Genomic DNA, 19,007 nt, shown 5'->3' with positions numbered 1-19,007 from the left:
CTCTCATCCCTCCTGCTACCCGCCCTGGCCTCTGCCACTGCCTGGCAGTGCTGAGCACACCTCCCCCTTGCCTGTCCCGACACAGCCCTAGCTGCCCCTCCTACCCCCCGCAGTGCCATACCAGCCACCGGACCGGTTTGGCTTGGAAGCGGGCCCCTGCTCAAGCTCCGCCCCGCCTGTTCCCAGCTGGGAGCACGTTTCTAAGGGCACAGTACGGGCAGTAGTTGGCTTCAGCAGCTGTTACCGCGCATGCGCGAGAGGCAGGCGCCCTCCTTCCCCCCCCCCCACCCAGCCACACTCTGAGGAAGGAGGGACTCAGGGCAGGGACGCTGCCGACAGTGGCTGGGGCTGGATCTGTGCCGCTGCAGGCTCCGTCCGGACTAACGCTGGGGCGGGCGGCTCCGCCATGGAGGAGGGCGGCGGGTTCCGCCTGTCGGCCGAGTGCCTGGACGACCCCCCCAACAGCCGCGTGTTCCTGGTGCTGGGGAAGGACGCGGGGGAGGCGCTGATCCGGGAGCGCTTCGCCCCGTTCGGGGAGATCCAGGACATCTGGCTGGTGCGGGACAAGCGCACCCACGAGTCCCGCGGCATCGCCTTCGTCAAGTTCGCCCGCAGCTCGCAGGCCTGCCGGGCCATGGAGGAGATGCACGGCCGCAGCCTGGCGCCCGACACTAAGCCCATCAAGGTACCGGCCCGCTTGCGGCCGCTTCCCCCCCACCTGGGCGGCGGCGGCCCGAGAAACTGCGCCGGCCGGGGCCGGGTCTCGGCTGCTGCCAGGGGCGGGACGGTCGAGCAGGGAGGCCGCGGATTCCTCCCCTTGTTGGCCTGGGTCGGCGGTGCCCGGCCCAGCGCAGCCATCCCCGCTCCGGCCTCGCGGTGAGGGCTGCTGAGGACCTGTCTGGTCGGGGTTAGCCAAGGTATGGGGGTAACGAGAACTTCCCCAGCCAGCCATTGCCGCTCCCCTCCCGCCGGTCCCAGCGCAGAGCCGGGTGCTGAAAGGGGATCAGTCACTTCGGCCTTAATCCAGCTGCGCCTCCTTTTCCCAGCAGCCTGGAGCGCTCAGGGATAGTCTCTGCTGAGGGCTGGGTAAACGCCCCAAAGAAGGTGAGACTCACGTTGCACTCTGCGTTCCCTCATCTCCCTAAGGAGAGACAAAAACCCTCTCCTCTCCTCTGTTTGTGTGGGGCACTTGGCACTTCGTGCAGCCCAAATTATAAGTGGGCAGCAGCTTTCCCTTGTTCGTGTGAGTTTTCCACACATCCACAGGAGGGAGAGAGAAACATTTAGGTAAAGGAAAGTGTGATCATAAAAGCACAGCAGGAGGCTTAGGGGAAGATACAGTCCCTGGAGCCTAGTATTTACTCTTTAATAGACTAGATTTCAGGGTGTGCAGAAGCTCTTCTTCAAAAATTTGTAAAGATTCTTGAAATTGATATAAATGAATCATCAGGGAGGGCGTATTAAAGCTCTGTTAATGCAATATACAAATTTTTTAAATACAAAAATTCACATTTTGATCTATGAAAATCAGTGATGATTTCCTGTTGATGACCCCTTTTTGTCTCTTGAATTGTTTTACTGTTCTCTAAATTATGAGAGAGACTCATTTACCTTAGCAGTGAGAAAAATGGTAAAGTTTCTTGTGTGACAGGATGTCATCAAGTGAGGGAGGATGGTTTTTTAACAGCACATGTGACAAGTTAAAAGCTTAGGATCATACGCGTGTGCATGGGGTGTGCCGAGTGTGCCCAGACACACCCTAATGCAGGGGTGTCAAACTTATGTCTGTCACACATTCGCATAGAGCTGCCCCCGAAAAAGAAGGAGCTGGGAGATTCTGAACATGCTGCGATCTGCCGCCAAAATGCCGTTCCTCGCGGCGTTTCACGACGGAGACTAGGATGCAGCGAGAATTCCGCCAGCGGGTAATTCAAATTGGCCCGCCGGTGGAATTGAGTTTGACACACACACAAAAAAAAATTCCCTAGGTGCACACCCTAATGAAATGTGCTGTGCACACCTGCGCTTAGGACTCTATTCCTGATCCTGGCACAGGCTTTATGACCATAGGCAAGTCATTTAACAGCTGTGACTCAATTTCTCCATCTCTAATATTAGGTTACTTTCCAACAGGTTTGTTTAACTTGTATTCCTCTGAAAGAGAACAATATAAATTAGAAGTATTATGTATATTATAGTTATTATTTATTATTATGATAATTATTACATATATTTATTATATGTGTATTATAGTATAGCTATGAGAAATTAGGCCCTGATCTATGCTGAGCCCCACACAAATGGACTCCCATTGAAGTCAGTGCACACTGCAGTATCAGGGCCTTAGTTTGCTACTAGTTAGGTTTTTTTATTTAGAACATAAGAATGGCAATAATGGGTCAGACCAGTGGCCCTCTAACCCAGTATCCTATCTTCTGACTGTGGCCAATGATTTTAAGTGCTTCAGAGGGAATGAACAGACCAGGCAATCACTGCGTGATCTATGTTTGTTTTTTAAACAAAATTACTAAAATCATGGATCTGCTATGACAAAGTCCATCCTTTTGCTTCAGTGTACATTAGTGCATGCTTAAGGAGCCAACTGTGCCAGCATTAATGTTGCTAATAGTAGCCAGCCTAAGCGTTCTTGTCCCTCCACCATGCATAAGTGCCCATTCAAAATTTCCTGTCCTCCCAGGTCTTTTGGAGGAGGCAGGGTAGCCAGGTAACACTGGTGCAACTCATTGACCAGTCAGTTACACCGCTTTCAAGTGCTTAACTTATGACAGGCTTTTGGAAGGTGGGTTATAATAACTAAAGAATGAACTATCGTTCTTTACGCGGGAGCATGTGGGTTGGTCTCTGATCTGAGTTCCTGATTATGTACAGAGGTACCATGCTTGTAGCAGGCAGGTCTTTTGTCACAGTATCTCTGCAATAAAAGACAACTTTTTTGTTTTTTTATCCCAGAAGTAGTCAGAGTATGCAAAGATGAGCATTAAGCTGTTTTGAAGACATTAAATTATTTTTCCTGACCATCCATATATATTTACACTTTTTCCAAGTAAACAACATTATGTTTAACGCTGTTAGGTGTTCATTGCCCAGTCCAGAGCTTCTGGAAGCCACCGAGATGTAGAAGATGAAGAACTTACACGAATCTTTGTTATGATACCGAAGTCCTATACAGAGGAAGATCTGAGGAATAAATTTAAGGTACTGGTTGAGTTTTAGTTAGTCATTATATTTAACTGCATTTTCTCAGGTTATTTTTGACAGAAGTCAATAGATTAAAATGTAAAATTTTTATGAATTTCAGAAATGTTGGATAAAATTGTTTTTACAATTTTTAAATCTCCTAGGTGTATGGAGACATTGAATATTGTAGCATTATTAAGAAGAAGACCACAGGAGAAAGTAAAGGTTTGGGCTACGTGAGGTATTTAAAACCATCCCAAGCTGCCCTGGCAATAGAAGAGTGTGATCGAAGTAAGAATGTGACTGATTTTTCCCCCACTCATTTATTATGAGAAACTGAACTCATTAGTGTAGCTTCAAGTACAGCAGCCTCTGGCTTTGGTTTTATTAATAGCAAAATTATTCATGGTGTAAATGCATCGGTGGCCAGAGAGTGCAGAATCTGATACTGTAAAGTTTAAACAATAGATTTATGCAAGTGGTACCTTTAAGTTCAGTGGGACTAATCACCTGTGAAAGTATTTACAGGATCAAGGTCTTAGATTTAAAGTAAGAACAGTGAAAGGGCTTTGGGAACAAACTTCAGTGACTTCTGTTGATGCAAAATAGCCTGGCTCTAGGGCAGTATGTGTGTGCATGTATACACATATATATTTGTTACATAGATGAACCCCATTTTATGAAGTTCTCAGGAGATGCTCAAAATAAAAGGATATGCAATAATGCACAAACACAACTGTAAAATGTATTGTGACTACAGCTATTTAAACAAAATTGCATTTCATACTAATAATGCCATGTTTCATTACTTTCAGAATATAGTACACGTAGTCTTATGATTTAACATCTGTTGCAGTTAAACTTGTTGTCTGTTGCTTAGAGCACCAGATTGAGAATCAGAACTAGAATTCCTGTAACATCGGGCAATTAATTTAACCTCTAATGCTCTAGTTTCTCCATCTGTGAAATAGAAAAATAAAATATACCTTTCTGTAGTGCTTCATGCTCCTCAGATGATCTGTGATGTTTTTCTTTTTATCCATTTACACACACAGCCAAGAGGAAACACCAATATTCAGTGTAGAGCCTTCTTGAACATATTAGATGATCACTAGTGCTGACATGCTTATTGTGGTTTCAGTAAAGAATGTTCTTCAACTCTTCCTGTGTTGGTCATCAAAATGCAAGAGATCAAATTTGCAAATAAATTAGTGTAGACAAGGTAGTGGGAGTGTTTAGTTCTGAGAGAGTTGTGTTGGAGGGTTAAAAGTTAAAACTAGTGTCCAAAAGCTGTGTAATATTTTATAAAGATGATACATGTGCCCAAAACAGTGGAGTAGTATGTTTTTTGAATACTGTGAAATAAATAAATTGTATAGTCTTGGACTGTGTTGTGCCCAATTAATCACAAATATTAAGTCAGCACTTATTTTTTATAATTATGTCTTATGTATCTTATTCCTAACTAAAATTAAGACACACAAACACTGAATTTAGTACTAGTTAAGGTTGCACAGCACACATGTATATATGCCAGTTAACAAATTTCTTTAGACCCGGCTTCATGTCCGGTGTGTGGTCAAAATGAAGTGAGATAGCTGGTCGGAGAATAGACCAAATAGTTTACACAGATGTGGTGCCTATGGTAGGCAAAGGTTTTCTGAGCCTGCATAGATGTCCAGCTACTGCTTGCGTCTTAGTCAAGTATTTCCAAGACGATCTTTGGATACTGTGAAGTAGGTTCTGTTGTACTGTACTTGTGAATAGGATAGATTATAGGTAAGGTTAAGTTTTTGTCAGTTATTTTTAGTAAAAGTTAGGGATAGGTCACAGGCAATAAACTAAAATTCATGGAATCTTGTGACCTGTCCCAGACTCTTATTAAAAATAACTGACAAAATGGGGCTGACTGGAGTGATGAGAGCCTGAGTCCCACAGGAGGGAGGGGTGTTCCAGCACTTGTTGCAGTTGACAGCTCCAGGGACCCGCTGCTGTCTGTGGCAGCTCAGAGATCTGGCCTCATTGCCCCAAGCAGAAAATGTCATGAAAATCTGTGGAAATCACGGAATCCTTCCATGACATAATCTTATGCTTAATTATGGGTTATGTTGCTTCCAGTCTTCTAATTGTATTAGTCTTCATGAGTGATAGAATAGCTTTTTTTTTAATAAGAAACAATAATTGATTTTTCTGTGTAATACGTTTTTCAATACAGTGCTTAAAGAACATTGTCTAGTCATAGATGTATGAAAATACAAGATGAAATTTGAAATTTGTGGTTACTTGTTTCAGGTTACAGGGCCATTTTGGCTGAACCTAAAAACAAGCCGTCTGAATCCTCTGAACGTGAATATTACAGTAGTAGCAGTAGTATGAGGCAGGAGCCAATGGGACATGAACCTAGAGGGAATGTGTTTCCCTTTGGTAAGTAATAACTTTTCACATTAACAATGGCTGGTAACTCTGGGTAAGATCACATAGTAACTAGAAAGGGTGTTAGGGAAATAAAGGTATATTCAGAGAGAGGCAAAAAGGAGACAAATATTTAAAATAGTAGGTCCAGGTTTTCATTTGTTGGTTCTAACTCAAACACTTAGTTTTTATTGCTCAGGGATTTTTTTTTTACATTTGTTCTTTGATTTGGTTTTTTGAAGTAAGTATGTCCTTTTTATTATAATATTTTATACTTTTTTAATTAAAATGTATATGAAATGATAAAGGTACAGTAGTATAGTGACTTGCAATGTGTTTTATTTTGGTTCTTGAGAAGGGCAGCCAGAATTTGGTAGTTTTGAAAAGAATGAGACCAGAGTTCGGGAATCAGTTTCCAAACGCCTGTCAGTGGTATCGCGACTCCCCTTCGTACAAGAGCAACTGTTCTTCCTCTTTGATCTAGTCCCAGGACTGGAGTATTGTGATGTTCAGCGAGATCCTCATACTAACCATGGTAAATAACAAAACAAAAAGAACCTCTTTCATTCTACAACTTTGACTCTAAAATACTTTCTCTTCCCTTTCCTCTTCTTTTTCAGTACAGAATGATGCATCCCTTTGGCAGTAGAGGATACATAAATTTGGTCATGCATGCTGTTCTCCTCCTACTCCACAACATTTCCTCTGAAAAGAACTGTTAGGGATAGGATGCAACTGTTCATTCTAACTAGATTCATGATGGGTCCTAATATTTACAAAGTAGGGAGGCAGCCCACAGTATCTCTTACATTTCATACACTCAGCAGTCAAAATCAAATGAAAGCTGTTTCTTAATAGACTCTGCATCAGATGTTATGTTGTCAAAGATGTGTAGGATTTCTATTAAGGAAAAAAACCATGCATCTGCTTTGTTGAATCTTCATCATGCCTTCAAAGTAGTATATGGATTCCTTCTAAAAATAAGGCTTTACAGTTTTAAACCTTTTAGCTAGAACTGTTTTAGAGGGGTAGCTGTGTTAGTCTGTATACAGCAAAAACAACGAGAGTCCTATAGCACTTTTAAAGACTAACAAATTTCTGCAGGCATAAGCTTTCGTGGGCTGCAACCTACTTCATCAGATGCAAGAAATAAAAATCAGATAGGGGGTATATATATATATATACATCCAAGGGTAAGGAACAACAATGGGAAGGTAGGTGTTAGCAAAGTCCATTCAGTTAGAGTAGAGTAGATGAGGCCTGTTCACAACCATTGATTAGAAGGTGAGAATCTAATCTAATCAGTGGTTGTGAATAGGCCTCATATACTCTAACTGAATGGATTTTGCTAACACCTACCCTCCCCATTGTTGTTCCTTATCCTTGGATGTATATATATATATACATACCCCCTATCTGATTTCTATTTCTTGCCTCTGAGGAAGTGGGTTGAAGCCCACAAAAGGTGATGCCTGTAGAAATTAAAATTGTTAGTCTTTAAAGTGCTACAGGACTCTCGTTGTTTTAGCTAGCACTGCAGAGTCAATATAGCTTTGAAAGAGTGATCTGGATTATTTTATAATGAATAGTATTAACTAAATTGCTGGCACAGAATTATTAGTATTGATGATGCATGAGCCAAAAGAACATAGTGGCTTAAATGCTGGTTACAAGAGCTACCTCTTTGCTTTTAAAACTGACAAATTTGATATGGAAATCATTGAGACAACAAATAGGAACCCTACAATGCTATTTTAATCACCTCTTTCAGAAAAAAACTACACTTTAAAAGGAAAATATTTGTGTATAAGTTGGTGGTTTTTGCTAAACAAACATCTGTTAATTTTTGTTGCTTTTTTTTTTTTTTTTTAAATAGGCATCCTATAAAGCAGTGGTTCTCAACCTTTTTTTCCCGAGTACCACTCGAGTCAGGTACATTCACTATACCTGCCCCGAATGGCACTCGGTAAAAAAGCAGGGGGAACACTTTCGGCAGCGGCGGGGATACATACAGGAACCAATGCCCTCCGCCGAAACCCTGCCACCGTTTGGCCGTTTTCGGCGGCAGGGTGGGTGGCACTTTCAGCGGCAGTAAACATTCGCCGCGGCGGCAGGGTTTCTCTGAGGGAGCAGCGGAAAACAATTCGGAGGCGGCAAGCTTTCTCAGCGGCGGCGAGGGGGGGAAACGGCAGGGCTTTCCGGCGGCAGCGAGGGGGGGGAATCGGTGGCGGCGAGGGGGGGAATTGGCGGCGGCAGAGTTTCTCGGCGGCGGCGAGGGGGGGAATCGGCGGCAGCAATCTTCCGTGGCGGTGGCGAGGGAGGGGGATTCGGCGGCAGAAACGGCGGCAGGAAACGCCGCGCGTACCACCGAGCCGTCTTCCGCGTACCACTAGTGGTACGCGTACCACCGGTTGAGAACCCCTGCTATAAAGGAAGTAGTAAATGATTTTCAGGTTCAGCTGTAAAGATTTGTTCAGTCACCCAGTTAATTCTGCTTCATCAGAAATATTATGGATTTTGCTAAAGATGAGTTGGATGATAAAGTAAAAAAAAAATACTTCATTGTATTTGAGCACCTATGGCTAATTTGGTGTTGAACCCTGCTCTATTGTTTTGAGTACACTTTGTTCTTAGTAATGCTTTTGAGGTTTTAAACTTACGTACTTTCTACATTATCTTGGTATGTTTTATCCATCTATAGGGCATGCTGTGATTCAGTACACTACTGCAGCATCAGCTATATATGCCAAATACAAGCTACATGGTTTTGAATATCCTCCTGGAAATCGGTTAGGTGTAACTTTCCTTGAAGATGGGAGTGATGGATTGGAGTAAGTACCAATCCATGTAGGTGAAAAGCTGTAACTCTGTGTTCTGGAGAGCAGTGTTTCTCTTCAAAAAGTTGTGTATGAAGGCAAGGGGAAAAGGAAAAAGAAAATAAAACCTAGTGACCGTTGTACAACTTCATATTTGTAGTAGATGCTTGTGTCCTCTGAAATGTAAGGTATTTCAGCGTGTTATGGTGTCCACTCATCACTACAGTGCCTCCTGGTCCCAGGGGGAAAAGTTGCAGAGATCTTCATCTCCTGCACCTTTTGCTGGTGATCTGCTTTGTGCACAGCTCAACCCTCCATCTGAGAAATATTTAAATCCAATCTCTTTCGGGCAGCAAAAGCTCAAACTAATGTCCAAAAAGACTCCCAACCATTCTGGCCTTCCTCTGGGTTCTGTCTTCTTATCTACTCTGGAGTCTACTCTCCTGCTGTGGCCTTGAGCATTATCTCCTCAGATTGTTTCTGTGAGGTAGACAAGGAAGGCGAGGTAAATATCTTTCTGAGGTGTCCATTCTCCAGCAGACTCTGGCTCAGGCCTCTTCCCAAGAGTCTTTGTTGTTCCTCCTTTGACTGAACTCTCTCCCCTTTTATGAGGCCCAGGTGTTCATTAAATTATTACCTGAGGCCTCCCAGCCCTGATCCTGTGGCTGAGAAGCAAACTGTTAGGTAATCTGTTGCACCAGTACTGTAACTAGTTAACTGTTAACCCCTTTTCAGCCCGCAGTGGCGTTTCACTGCACCACACAGGGCATAATCCCAGAGAAGGCCTTTTGAGACACCAAACATTGCTACTACTTTTGAAGACATAGAGGGAAAAGAAAAGATAAAAACAAGAAAAGATAACAATAAAAATGTGATTGAACCTTTTTTATTAGCTTATAATGTATAAAGAAGGCCTGAGAGTGTTTGGGGTAGGGAGTTTTATATTAGAAACAGGTTTTTGTTTACTGTTTCCTGGAAAACTCTGTGTGACTATAGAGCTAGTAGGAGTACCAAGGAAGTGGAACCTGAGCAGATCAGGGGAAAGAAGTTTAAGTTAGCTAATGATCTGTCTAAAATGTCTGACAAAGAATGAAAAATCATTGTTAAAGATTTAACACTATTTCTTGATCAGTTAAGCAATGGGAGAGCTATTTTTGCTCAAATTCTTCTAGGAGACGTTCAGCAAAACAGGGAGGGCAATGATTTAATACTCCTAATATTTATAAGGTTAAAAGAAGTAGAATACATTTTTTTTACATATCATCAAGAAACAATAGAACAAAACCCAAAATATAAAAACAGCCCAATATTGTTCCTCTGCAAGTCACCTTTAAGAGAAAATATTTAATTCAGGTGTGTGGCAATGCATGCAGTTTGAGCCAACATTCTATGCAATAAAGTCATGCTAACAGATCTGTTGATATTTAATTCCAAGTCTCACAGTTATAAGATGTGAAGAGGTTTGCCTCATTCCAGCTTTGCAAAATATTAAAATTTGCTAGTCCAACCAGAAAATGTAATTGTCCTACTTTCACTTTCAAGATGGATAAGATAATTATAGGAAAAATAATGTTTGCAGCAAACTCTTTTTTTACTTCTCTCAAGCAACTTTCAGAGCTGCATTTAACTCCATGAGGTGGGTTTGTATATTCTGTCTATTTATTAAAGCAACAGTGATAACCAAATGGCTATGTTATAGAAAAAGAGCATAGAACATTGGGATACAGTTATCTGTGTGTATTCTGGATTTATCAAGAGTGCTAACATAAATTTGCAAAGATTTACTTACTTGTGAATGCTCTCACCACGTATCATGGGAGACTGAATAGTTTTTTCCTTGCTCAGTACTTTCTCTGTGAAAATTTGATACTAAACAAATTGTCATGTTGAATTTCTTAAGATTATAGCAATGTTACTTTTGCTGTAAAGACATATTGAGTCTATGATGATTACTTCTGCTTGCAGCCACATCAGAAAAATGGCAACACAGCTGGTGACTGCACAGGTGTCATCAATGGTATCAAATAATAATCTAGTTGGTCAGCAATATACATCTTCTGTAAGTAACTACATTGTGTACCCTTAATGTTGTTTCTCTGCAATTATTGCAGAACCTTGCAATGTTTAGTAAACAACTGTGTCCAACTTTTCTCTTATCCTTGTGACTGCTTTAGGAACTGATTTTTTTGTTTTATCTGTTTGAAGGGTTGATTTTTGAGCTTTTCTGTACTCTTTAAAGGTGATATGATCTTAACTGGATTTATTGCCTATGAAAAATACTGTCAGGGAGGTAGTCAAGAAACATACATCAGTTAATCATGTGACTGTCAGATAGCCCATATATAATCCAGGACTCTAATGTCCTACCAGAGTAACAAAATCCTAAATCAGATAAAATGGATTTTTTTTACTTTATTTTCATCTGTTACCTTTTTCGTTATATTTTATTTTTGTTTCAGCAGCCTTACAGCGGAAGTTCTAGCTCTCAGTTATCTCAGCCCCAAACAGATGCTATACTTCCATCACGCAAAAAAAGGGCTTCACCTGAGACTTCTGTGAAGGAAAGGCTTTTCATAGTGTTTAATCCTCATCCCTTACCTGTAACTGTGCTGGAGGATGTATTCTGGTAAGGTACAATTTAGTGATTAAAAATAACTTCAATAGTAGAATAAATCTGAAAAATTTAGACTAAATACTGAAATCAAACAAGGTCATAATCATGAAAATCCTATAAGACAGCTCACAGCAAATACAAGTGATCAACTGATAAATTAAACAGTAAAAAATCACTAGGACCAAACGGTATTCACCCAAGAGTTCTGAAAGAACTCAAATATAAATTGCAGAACTACTAACTGTGGTATGTAACCCATCACTTAAATCAGCTTCTGTATCAGATGACTGGAGGATAGCTAATGTAATGCCAATTTTTAAAAGACTCCAGAGGCGATCCTGGCAATTAAAGGCTGGTAAGCCTAACTTCAGTACTAGGCAAATTGGTTGAAACTATAGTAAAGAACAGAATTAGCAGATACATAAATGAACAAGATTTGTTGGGGAAGAGTCAATACAGCTTTTGTAAAGGGAAATCATGTCTCACCAATCTTTTAGAATTCTTTGAGGGGGTCAACAAACTTGTGGACAAGGGTGATCCAGTTGATGTAGTATAACTGTATTTTCAGAAAGCCTTTCACAAGGTCTCTCATGAAAAGCGCTTAAGCAAATCACTCATGGGACAAGAGGAAGGTCCTCTTATAGATCAGTAACTGGTTAAAAGACGGAAAAAAAAGGGTTGGAAGAAATGGTCAATTTTCAAAGTGAGAGGTATATAGCGGGGTCCCCTATGGATCTGTATTGGAGCCAGTGCTGTTCAACATATTCAGAAATGCTCTGGAAAAAGGAGTAAACAGTGAGGGGGGACAAAGTTTGCAGATGATACAAAATTACTCAAGATAGTTTAAATCCAAAACAGACTGTGAAGAGTTACAAAGAGATCTCACAAAACTCTGTGACTGGGCAACAAAATGGCAGACGAAATTCAATATTGATGGATGCAACATTATGCACATTGGAAAACATTCCAATTATACATACAAAATGATGGGGTCTAAATTAGGTGTTTCCACTCAAGAAAGGCATCTTGGAGTCCTTGTGGATAATTCTCTGAAAACATCTGCTCAATGTGCAGCAGCAGTAAAAAAAACTAACAATGTTAGGAACCATTATGATATTTACTATCCCTTTCCTAATGCCACTATATAAATCCATGGTACTCCCATACCCTGAATACTGTGTGCAGTTCTGGTTGCCCCATCTCAAAAAAGATATATTAGAATTTGAGAAGGTACAGAGAAGGGCAACAAAAATTATTTGAGGTATTGAGCAGCTTCTGTATGAGGAGAGATTAACAAGACTGGGACTTTTCAGTTTGAAAAAGACACGACTAAGAGGGGATTTGATACATACAATACACAGTCAACTTGTGGAACTCAATGGCAGGGGAGGTTGTGAAGGCCAAAACAATAACGGGGTTCAAAAAAGAACTAAAGTTCATGGAGGATTGGTCCATCAATGGCTATTAGCCAAGATGCTCAGGGACTCAATCCCATGGTCTAAGTGCCACTAGCCCCTGATTGCCAGACGCTGGGATTGGACAACGGGATGGATCACTTGATAATTATCCTGTTCTATTCATTCCCTCTGAAGCGTCTGGCATTGGCTGCTGTTGGAAGACAGGATACTGATCTAGATGGATCATTGGTCTGACCCACTGTGGCCTTTCTTCTGTTCAATAAATTATGGTCAGTTTCCAAGCAAATGTCAATATTGTGGTAGTTTTGTGCTACCAGTTATTAAACCTGATGTGCAGATAATCCTGAAGTCAAGTTAGTTTCATACTTTTTATTTGCAGAAAACTTTAGTGCTGCATGTCCTTATGGTACCACATTGAAAATTTGCATTCTTATTTATTTCAGCTTGAAATTTAACTGCTTATTACAACCTGACCTGAAATAATGTAATCTTACTTGTGCTACTGGCTTTCCTCCAAGAGTCATTTGAGGCTACCAATGTATTAGTATCAAAGACTTGGGAGACAATTTTCACCATTTCACCTTTTTAAAACTTGTTTTAGAATTGCTGTGTCTACCAACTTTGTTGGATTATTTTGTGTGTACTGAGGGACATGGCAACATTTCCCCATTTTAATATCTGCCAGCCTTATTGGAGTAACTGAGGGACAGCTCTTTTTAAAAGTCAAACCACTTATAAAAATAGACACACAAAAAAGCCTGTTGCCAGTTTGTGTGGAATTTGAAACGTACCTACTTGGATCTTAGTCAGAATCTGGAGGGAAAGGAAGCTTTTCTTCATAGTTTTTGCATTTTATATTACAACCTGACATAAAGTACTTTTACATACAAGTACATTTTGTCTTTTTCCTCTCTCTGCATCAACCCCTGCCTTGGAGTTCTGAGATGACTTGGGAGAGTGGGACTTTCTATGTGGTTTTTTTAATGTTTATTTTTAAGCCACTTTATTGAGATCTTCTCAAATTGTAGATTACAAGTGAACAAATGTGGTCTACGCATATAGGACACAAATAAATTAGCCCATCGATGTCCTTTCTGAAGTTTGTCAGAAGGACTACCATATACTAAGTATCATTTCCACACCATTCACCTGTAATGATCATGATGTTGGTCAGGTTTACTTTTTTTTTGTTTTTGTTTTTTGGTATGTTGGGTAAAGCACTGAAGATATGGTGTGGTTTTATTGTGGGAGTGCTTAGAGAATGTGGCCTAGCAATTCTTTCCTATTTTTGTCAGCATCTTCCAGGACTATTAAAAGGTAGGAAAAGTGCAGATGGGGGAAGGGCAACACAAAATCAGATAGCACATGTGCAAGAATAAAACTTACTGTCATTGCAGAAGATATTGAATTGGTAGGCTGAAATATTGCAGCTACATTTATAAGTTGTAAATATTATGCAACTTGTACTTCATTCTTATCTTTTTTTTTTAGTCGGTTTGGACATCTTATAGAAGTTTACCTTGTGACAGGAAAAAATGTGGGCTATGCTAAGTTTGCAGACAAAACAAGTGCCAACGATGCCATAACTGCATTACATGGCAAGATGGTGAAAGGTGTCAGGCTTAAAGTAATGTTGGCAGATTCACCTTCAGAAGAATCTAACAAACGTCAAAGAACTTACTGACCCAATGGGTAAGTGCTCAGTCTGGGTTGTAAACTAAATTTCAGCTAGTTTAAATGGTGGGTCCTCTGTTATTCTTTAGTAACAGCATTTCAATTATAACCTCAGTTTTTAAGGAATTTATAACTTGTCTGTAAAAACTTGCTTCATGACAAATTTGGAATGTAAGATCACTGCCCAAAAGCATGTTTTTCATTTTTAAAAAAATACCTACTAAAAAGTTAACTTATTTTAAGTTTATTTTAAAAAATATACAGTTAAATATAAACCAGTTAATCAGTGTCAATCTGGACAACCATATGCAAATGATTCACTTTATGTGCTTATGTATCAATGCTGAACATTTTTAAGAGGAAAAGGTATAGAAAAATAAAGGATATGATTGAGATCAGTCTCTGTATCATTCTTTCACTAAAGAACGCATGCTGTCATAATGGTGATAGATAAGGACAAAGATCTGAAGTCTGAGAAAAGAGAAGAAATAGAGGAAAGAAAGTGGTAAATAAAGTGGAGCTTAGAAAGAGAAGGAAGGAAGTCAAGTGACAACCCAAAGGTTTTGCAGGCTTGGGCCATCTAGGGGAAATCCATAGTGTAAATATGTCTTATAGTATCTCCCAGAAAAGGGAGAATGAAAGGGATTTTCAAAAGGACCTAATTGATTTAGGAGCACAAGTCCTATTGAAAATTGCTGGGACTTGTGCTCCAAAGTCATTTAGGTATTTTTGAAAATCATACCTAGTAGTTCTAGGTTATTTCTCCATATGGAAAGGAATTTCTCCATATGTGAATATGTGAAGACCAAAATAGTGTATGTTCCACTATAGTTTGGTGAGATATATAGATGAGATAAAAGCTGTGAAGACATTCCTCTCCCACCTGTAGGTAGGAGGGATGGGTTGTCATCAGTGAGACCAAGAAAGTAAAGTTTAGTTGAGGGATAATGGGAGAATCTGAGAGCTCCAGTGTAGGTAAAATGGGAGTTCCATTTAGGGAATATCTTCTACAAGACCAAAGAATGAAAGTGGAAGACAGGTGATGAGGAGTTGCCAGTTGAGGTCTGTCACCCTAGATTCTGTAGCACATCAGCCAAAATACTATTTAAAATTATGAATTATGTTATGAATTAAGCAAAGGCAAGACAATGAGGTGCTAGATTCATTTCTATGTTTAATCTCCCATGAAATTGTCAAATTACTCATGCCACTTAGTCCAGGAGTTGAAGGAGTGTAGTGTGATAGCTAGTATTTGGCTATAGCTAATACAGACTAGCAAAGTGCCAGTGATCATTGGTCTTCAACATGCATGTCTTAAGTAGAGAGGTGAATATTGGATACCTCTGAATAAGGTTTAAACAGTGAACTGGGGTTGCTTGGATTTAAAAGAAGGAAATTTTATAATCCTAGATCTACTTCACTTAGGTTTAATGGTTTTACATTCTGACTATTAGAGGTTATCACTGAAGCTTTTTCTTCTATTCCTCAGGCAGGGATTGATCCATAAAGAGAAACTGGGGGACTTAAAGCTATCAGGAAAGATCCTTTTTTGATGCAGCTTGGCAGATTTAAGAAGAGAATAGTCTTAAGTGTCACAGATGAGGTCATGGCCCTGCCTGTTGTAAACCAAAGAGTGCTATGCATCTTTTTTTGTCTGAATTCCCCTCTACATAGAATAAGTAGTACTGTTGAAGATCCAGTTGGCCTAGTCCTCTGTCCATTTTGTGAAGATCTTTTTAGGACTCTAAGGGAGAATCATTGAGAGTTCTCAAGCTAAGTGGACTTGAAATATAAATAAGAGTTGGGCTGAGAGAGGCTAGAGGTGTCTATGGGTAGCAAGCAGCATTCCTGTTCAGGGGTTCAGTTCTGCCCATCCAAAGCAGTATCCATGTGCAAGGGTCTCTTATTTCAGTTTGTTGGCTGAAATTTTTTCATATTTTATCTGAAGGAAATCTACATTTCATAAATCATGTGTACTTGGGGTGTATGATGAGAATATTGTTGAGCCTAGACTGCACTCTTTGTAGTGGATGAAGTCCTTTCTTAGGATAGAAATTGCCTGATACTCCGAGCAAGAGAGTCCATACTTATCTTTGTGTGTGTGAGAGAATGAATGATTAACATCATATTCATGACTCAGGGGAGTTGGTCTTTCTTCAGTGTCATTTTATTGCTGTCTGAATTTAAAGCTAAGCATATAGCATGGGGATTTCTGGATTTCCAAGAACAAATTAGGCACTTTGATCATATTGAATATGATCTCTGCCAGTGAGATTCTCTAGTCTAGCAAGTCTGTACACTTGGAAATGTAGGTCAAATTGAGCTGGAAAAAATAGTATGAATCTCTTTCCAATGACTTGAGGAGCCATACTATGGTTGTGGGAGAAACCTAGATTTGCTTTCCCCACACAAAATGTCCTAGGATGAAATCCTGACTCTTTTCAAGTCAATGGAAGTATTACTATTGATTTCACTGGGGTCAGGATTTCACTCCTATTGTCTTTAATTGGGTGGTTGTAAAGATCGAGTAAGATTTGTTCTGCAATATTCTCTTCTGTTCTTTCACAGGGACTTCTCTGTGCATGTCCTTTTTTAACCAACTTCAAGTATGTTCAGTTTAATCACTGACAGTGTTCCATTGAACACTCCTTTATTTGCAGAAACTCTCAAAATATGGAAATTTGACCTGGCTGGATTCTCCAGAATTTTCAGATTTGTATATTACTAGTTTACAGTCAGTGGGTATCCATAGTATTGACTTCTCTGATACACAGCTTATTGTTCCTCAGATGTAAAACCAGCATCCAGACTCATGTTTCCTCTTTCTCTAATATATTTCATTTATCTATTTATTTTTTCTCCTGCCCTTCAGGGATCTGATTCTGCAACCATTGTATGTGCAAAACTTTTGGAGTCTATGTAACAGATGCAAGATGTGGCCCTTAGTTTTTACACAAATTAGTGTTCTGATTGACACTTTTGACATTGCTCTCTTTGCTTGGAAACATAGTCCAGAATATTTTAAGGACTTTTTTGATTGCTTTGTCCTTTCAAAACATCAGTATAGGGAATGTGCCTTTATCACCTTGGCTAAGCTCTTACTCCTGGGGGAATTCTGCACCAAAAAATTAAATTTTTTCCACATAATGTTTTAAAATTCTGCATATTTTATTTGTCAAAATAACACAATATAATCATGCCAGTTTAAATTATTTTGGTAATTTATTTCCAAATACCAGTCAACAAATATGCCTGTAACAATACAGACAACAAAAATGATTCAGGAAATCTTTTTTGACAAATAGGTTCCTTACTAGACATATTAATACAGAACTTTGAGTAATAATTCATTTAAACTACAATACAGAAACTTATCTCCCGCACGCCTCAGAAGCAGTGCAAAAGCTTGGGGGGGTCAGGGGTAATGGAGGAGCTGGAGGAGAGGGAAGTAATTGCTGGGAAGGGGCCTTGGAGGGTTTTTGGATGTGGGTGGAAAAAGTATGGAACTGGTTTTTTTGCGGGGAGGTGGGAGAAAGATATTGTTATAGAGTTGGGGAATCTCCCCCATACAGACCATAGCTGACCCCCTAGCCTCTCCCATTCAGTCAGACGCATCTGTCCCTACACTGCCGCACTCCCTGTCGCCATGTGTCCTTGCACCCGCACTCAGTCTCCTCTTCTCTCTCCATCCCCATATGGCCATATACTTCCACTCCCATTCAGCCCCTGCCCCAGTCCCTCCCCACTAGCCCTTCCAAACCCCCTTCTGTGACCTCCCAGCAGTCCAATGTGCTCCACACTGTCTGTCCCCCTACCCGCATATCCCATGCCTCCTCACCTGGCCCTGCGGGCAGGGTGCTGTGAGGAATGCAGCCTCTTCTCCCTATCACCAGCTGGGATGCTTCCAGTTGGGAGCAGCTGTCCTCTGTTCTGACGTCACCTGGTGGGCGAAAGGCACAACTGCAATGCCTCTCCAGCAGAATGTATTTTCTGTGGAGAAAATTTTTTTTTGCAGGGACATGAATTCTGCATGTGCACAGTGGCTGAGGAGTAAGCTCTGCCCTTCGTTCTAGTTCAGTGATTCCTAAACTATGGAATTTGCCCCCCTTGGGGGGGGGGCACGGAGGAACGTGTATGGGGGGTGCATGGCAGGGCCCAGGTCAGCCCCCACAGGGAGGTGGGGAAGAGAGCGTAGCCCAGCTCTGGCCACAGCTCAGCTCCTCCCCCATCCTTAGCTCTGCCTTCAGCCCAAGCTCCTCTGCTGAGCCAACTGTGCAGTAATGGAGGAGGGGGGGCATGGACAGATTCCATTACTGGTAAGTGTGCGGGGGGGCTCACAGGAAAAGTTTGGGCACCACTGGTCTAGGCTTTTTAATATTGTCCTTTCACGTCAAAGAATAAAATTAAAATCTCTACTCCACTACAGAGGAATTTGATAAATATTCATAGTTATCAAGGATGGCCAGTCATATTAACGTAAACTATGCAGTCGCAAGTCTGCTATTAATATAGCATGAAATGTATAAAGACAAAGACAAACCAGTTTTTGAAAGCTCCACTTGTAGATGCTCCTCTTAAGTTACATAATGGCATTTTAAAATTAACAAAGCTTTTTTTACCTGACTTTGGAATGTATTTTTGTGTCTCAAAATGTGGTAAGTGACTAAAAATAGAATTGTAGATTTCCATGTTTCTCTTGCTGATTTTATGTCAAAGATTGCTCAGTTTATAAACAAAAATATTTTTTTTCAAACTTGTAGCACTGCTACTTTGAAGGGAATTGCAATTTATTAGAATTGTGGCAGACTGAAGCACTTATTTTCTAACACTCAACACTAATCTTACTAGAGACCAAATGTAGGCTGACTTTGTTAT

General features: G+C 40.5%; 1 protein-coding gene across 6 annotated transcripts in view; it reads left to right on the top strand.

The window, feature by feature from the left end:
* The first annotated feature begins 313 nt into the window (after window positions 1–313).
* RBM45 (RNA binding motif protein 45) overlaps window positions 314–19,007 on the top strand; it is a 37,395-nt gene continuing 18,701 nt past the window's right edge. For 4 of the 6 annotated variants that reach the window (XR_010919848.1, XR_010919847.1, XM_067549175.1 and 1 more), the window contains exons 1-9: window positions 314–685; window positions 3,094–3,216; window positions 3,363–3,489; window positions 5,491–5,622; window positions 5,966–6,145; window positions 8,312–8,441; window positions 10,392–10,485; window positions 10,886–11,052; window positions 13,950–14,150. Coding sequence is in view for 4 of the 6 variants with exons in the window: in XM_067549175.1 (XP_067405276.1) it covers window positions 407–685; window positions 3,094–3,216; window positions 3,363–3,489; window positions 5,491–5,622; window positions 5,966–6,145; window positions 8,312–8,441; window positions 10,392–10,485; window positions 10,886–11,052; window positions 13,950–14,142 (1,425 nt within the window). In the remaining 2 variants the exon portion in view is untranslated. The remainder of the gene's footprint in view (window positions 686–3,093; window positions 3,217–3,362; window positions 3,490–5,490; window positions 5,623–5,965; window positions 6,146–8,311; window positions 8,442–10,391; window positions 10,486–10,885; window positions 11,053–13,949; window positions 14,151–19,007) is intronic. The other 2 variants (XM_067549176.1, XM_067549177.1) reach the window with 2 other exon arrangements.

The sequence above is a fragment of the Emydura macquarii genome, unplaced genomic scaffold (assembly GCF_026122565.2).
Source record: "Emydura macquarii macquarii isolate MOO-44397 ecotype Brisbane River unplaced genomic scaffold, CSIRO-AGI_Emac_v2 contig_1253, whole genome shotgun sequence".
Classification (NCBI taxonomy): Eukaryota; Metazoa; Chordata; order Testudines; family Chelidae; genus Emydura; species Emydura macquarii.
Note: the sequence above shows the minus strand (reverse complement) of the source record. Positions and strands in the feature narration are given on the sequence as shown.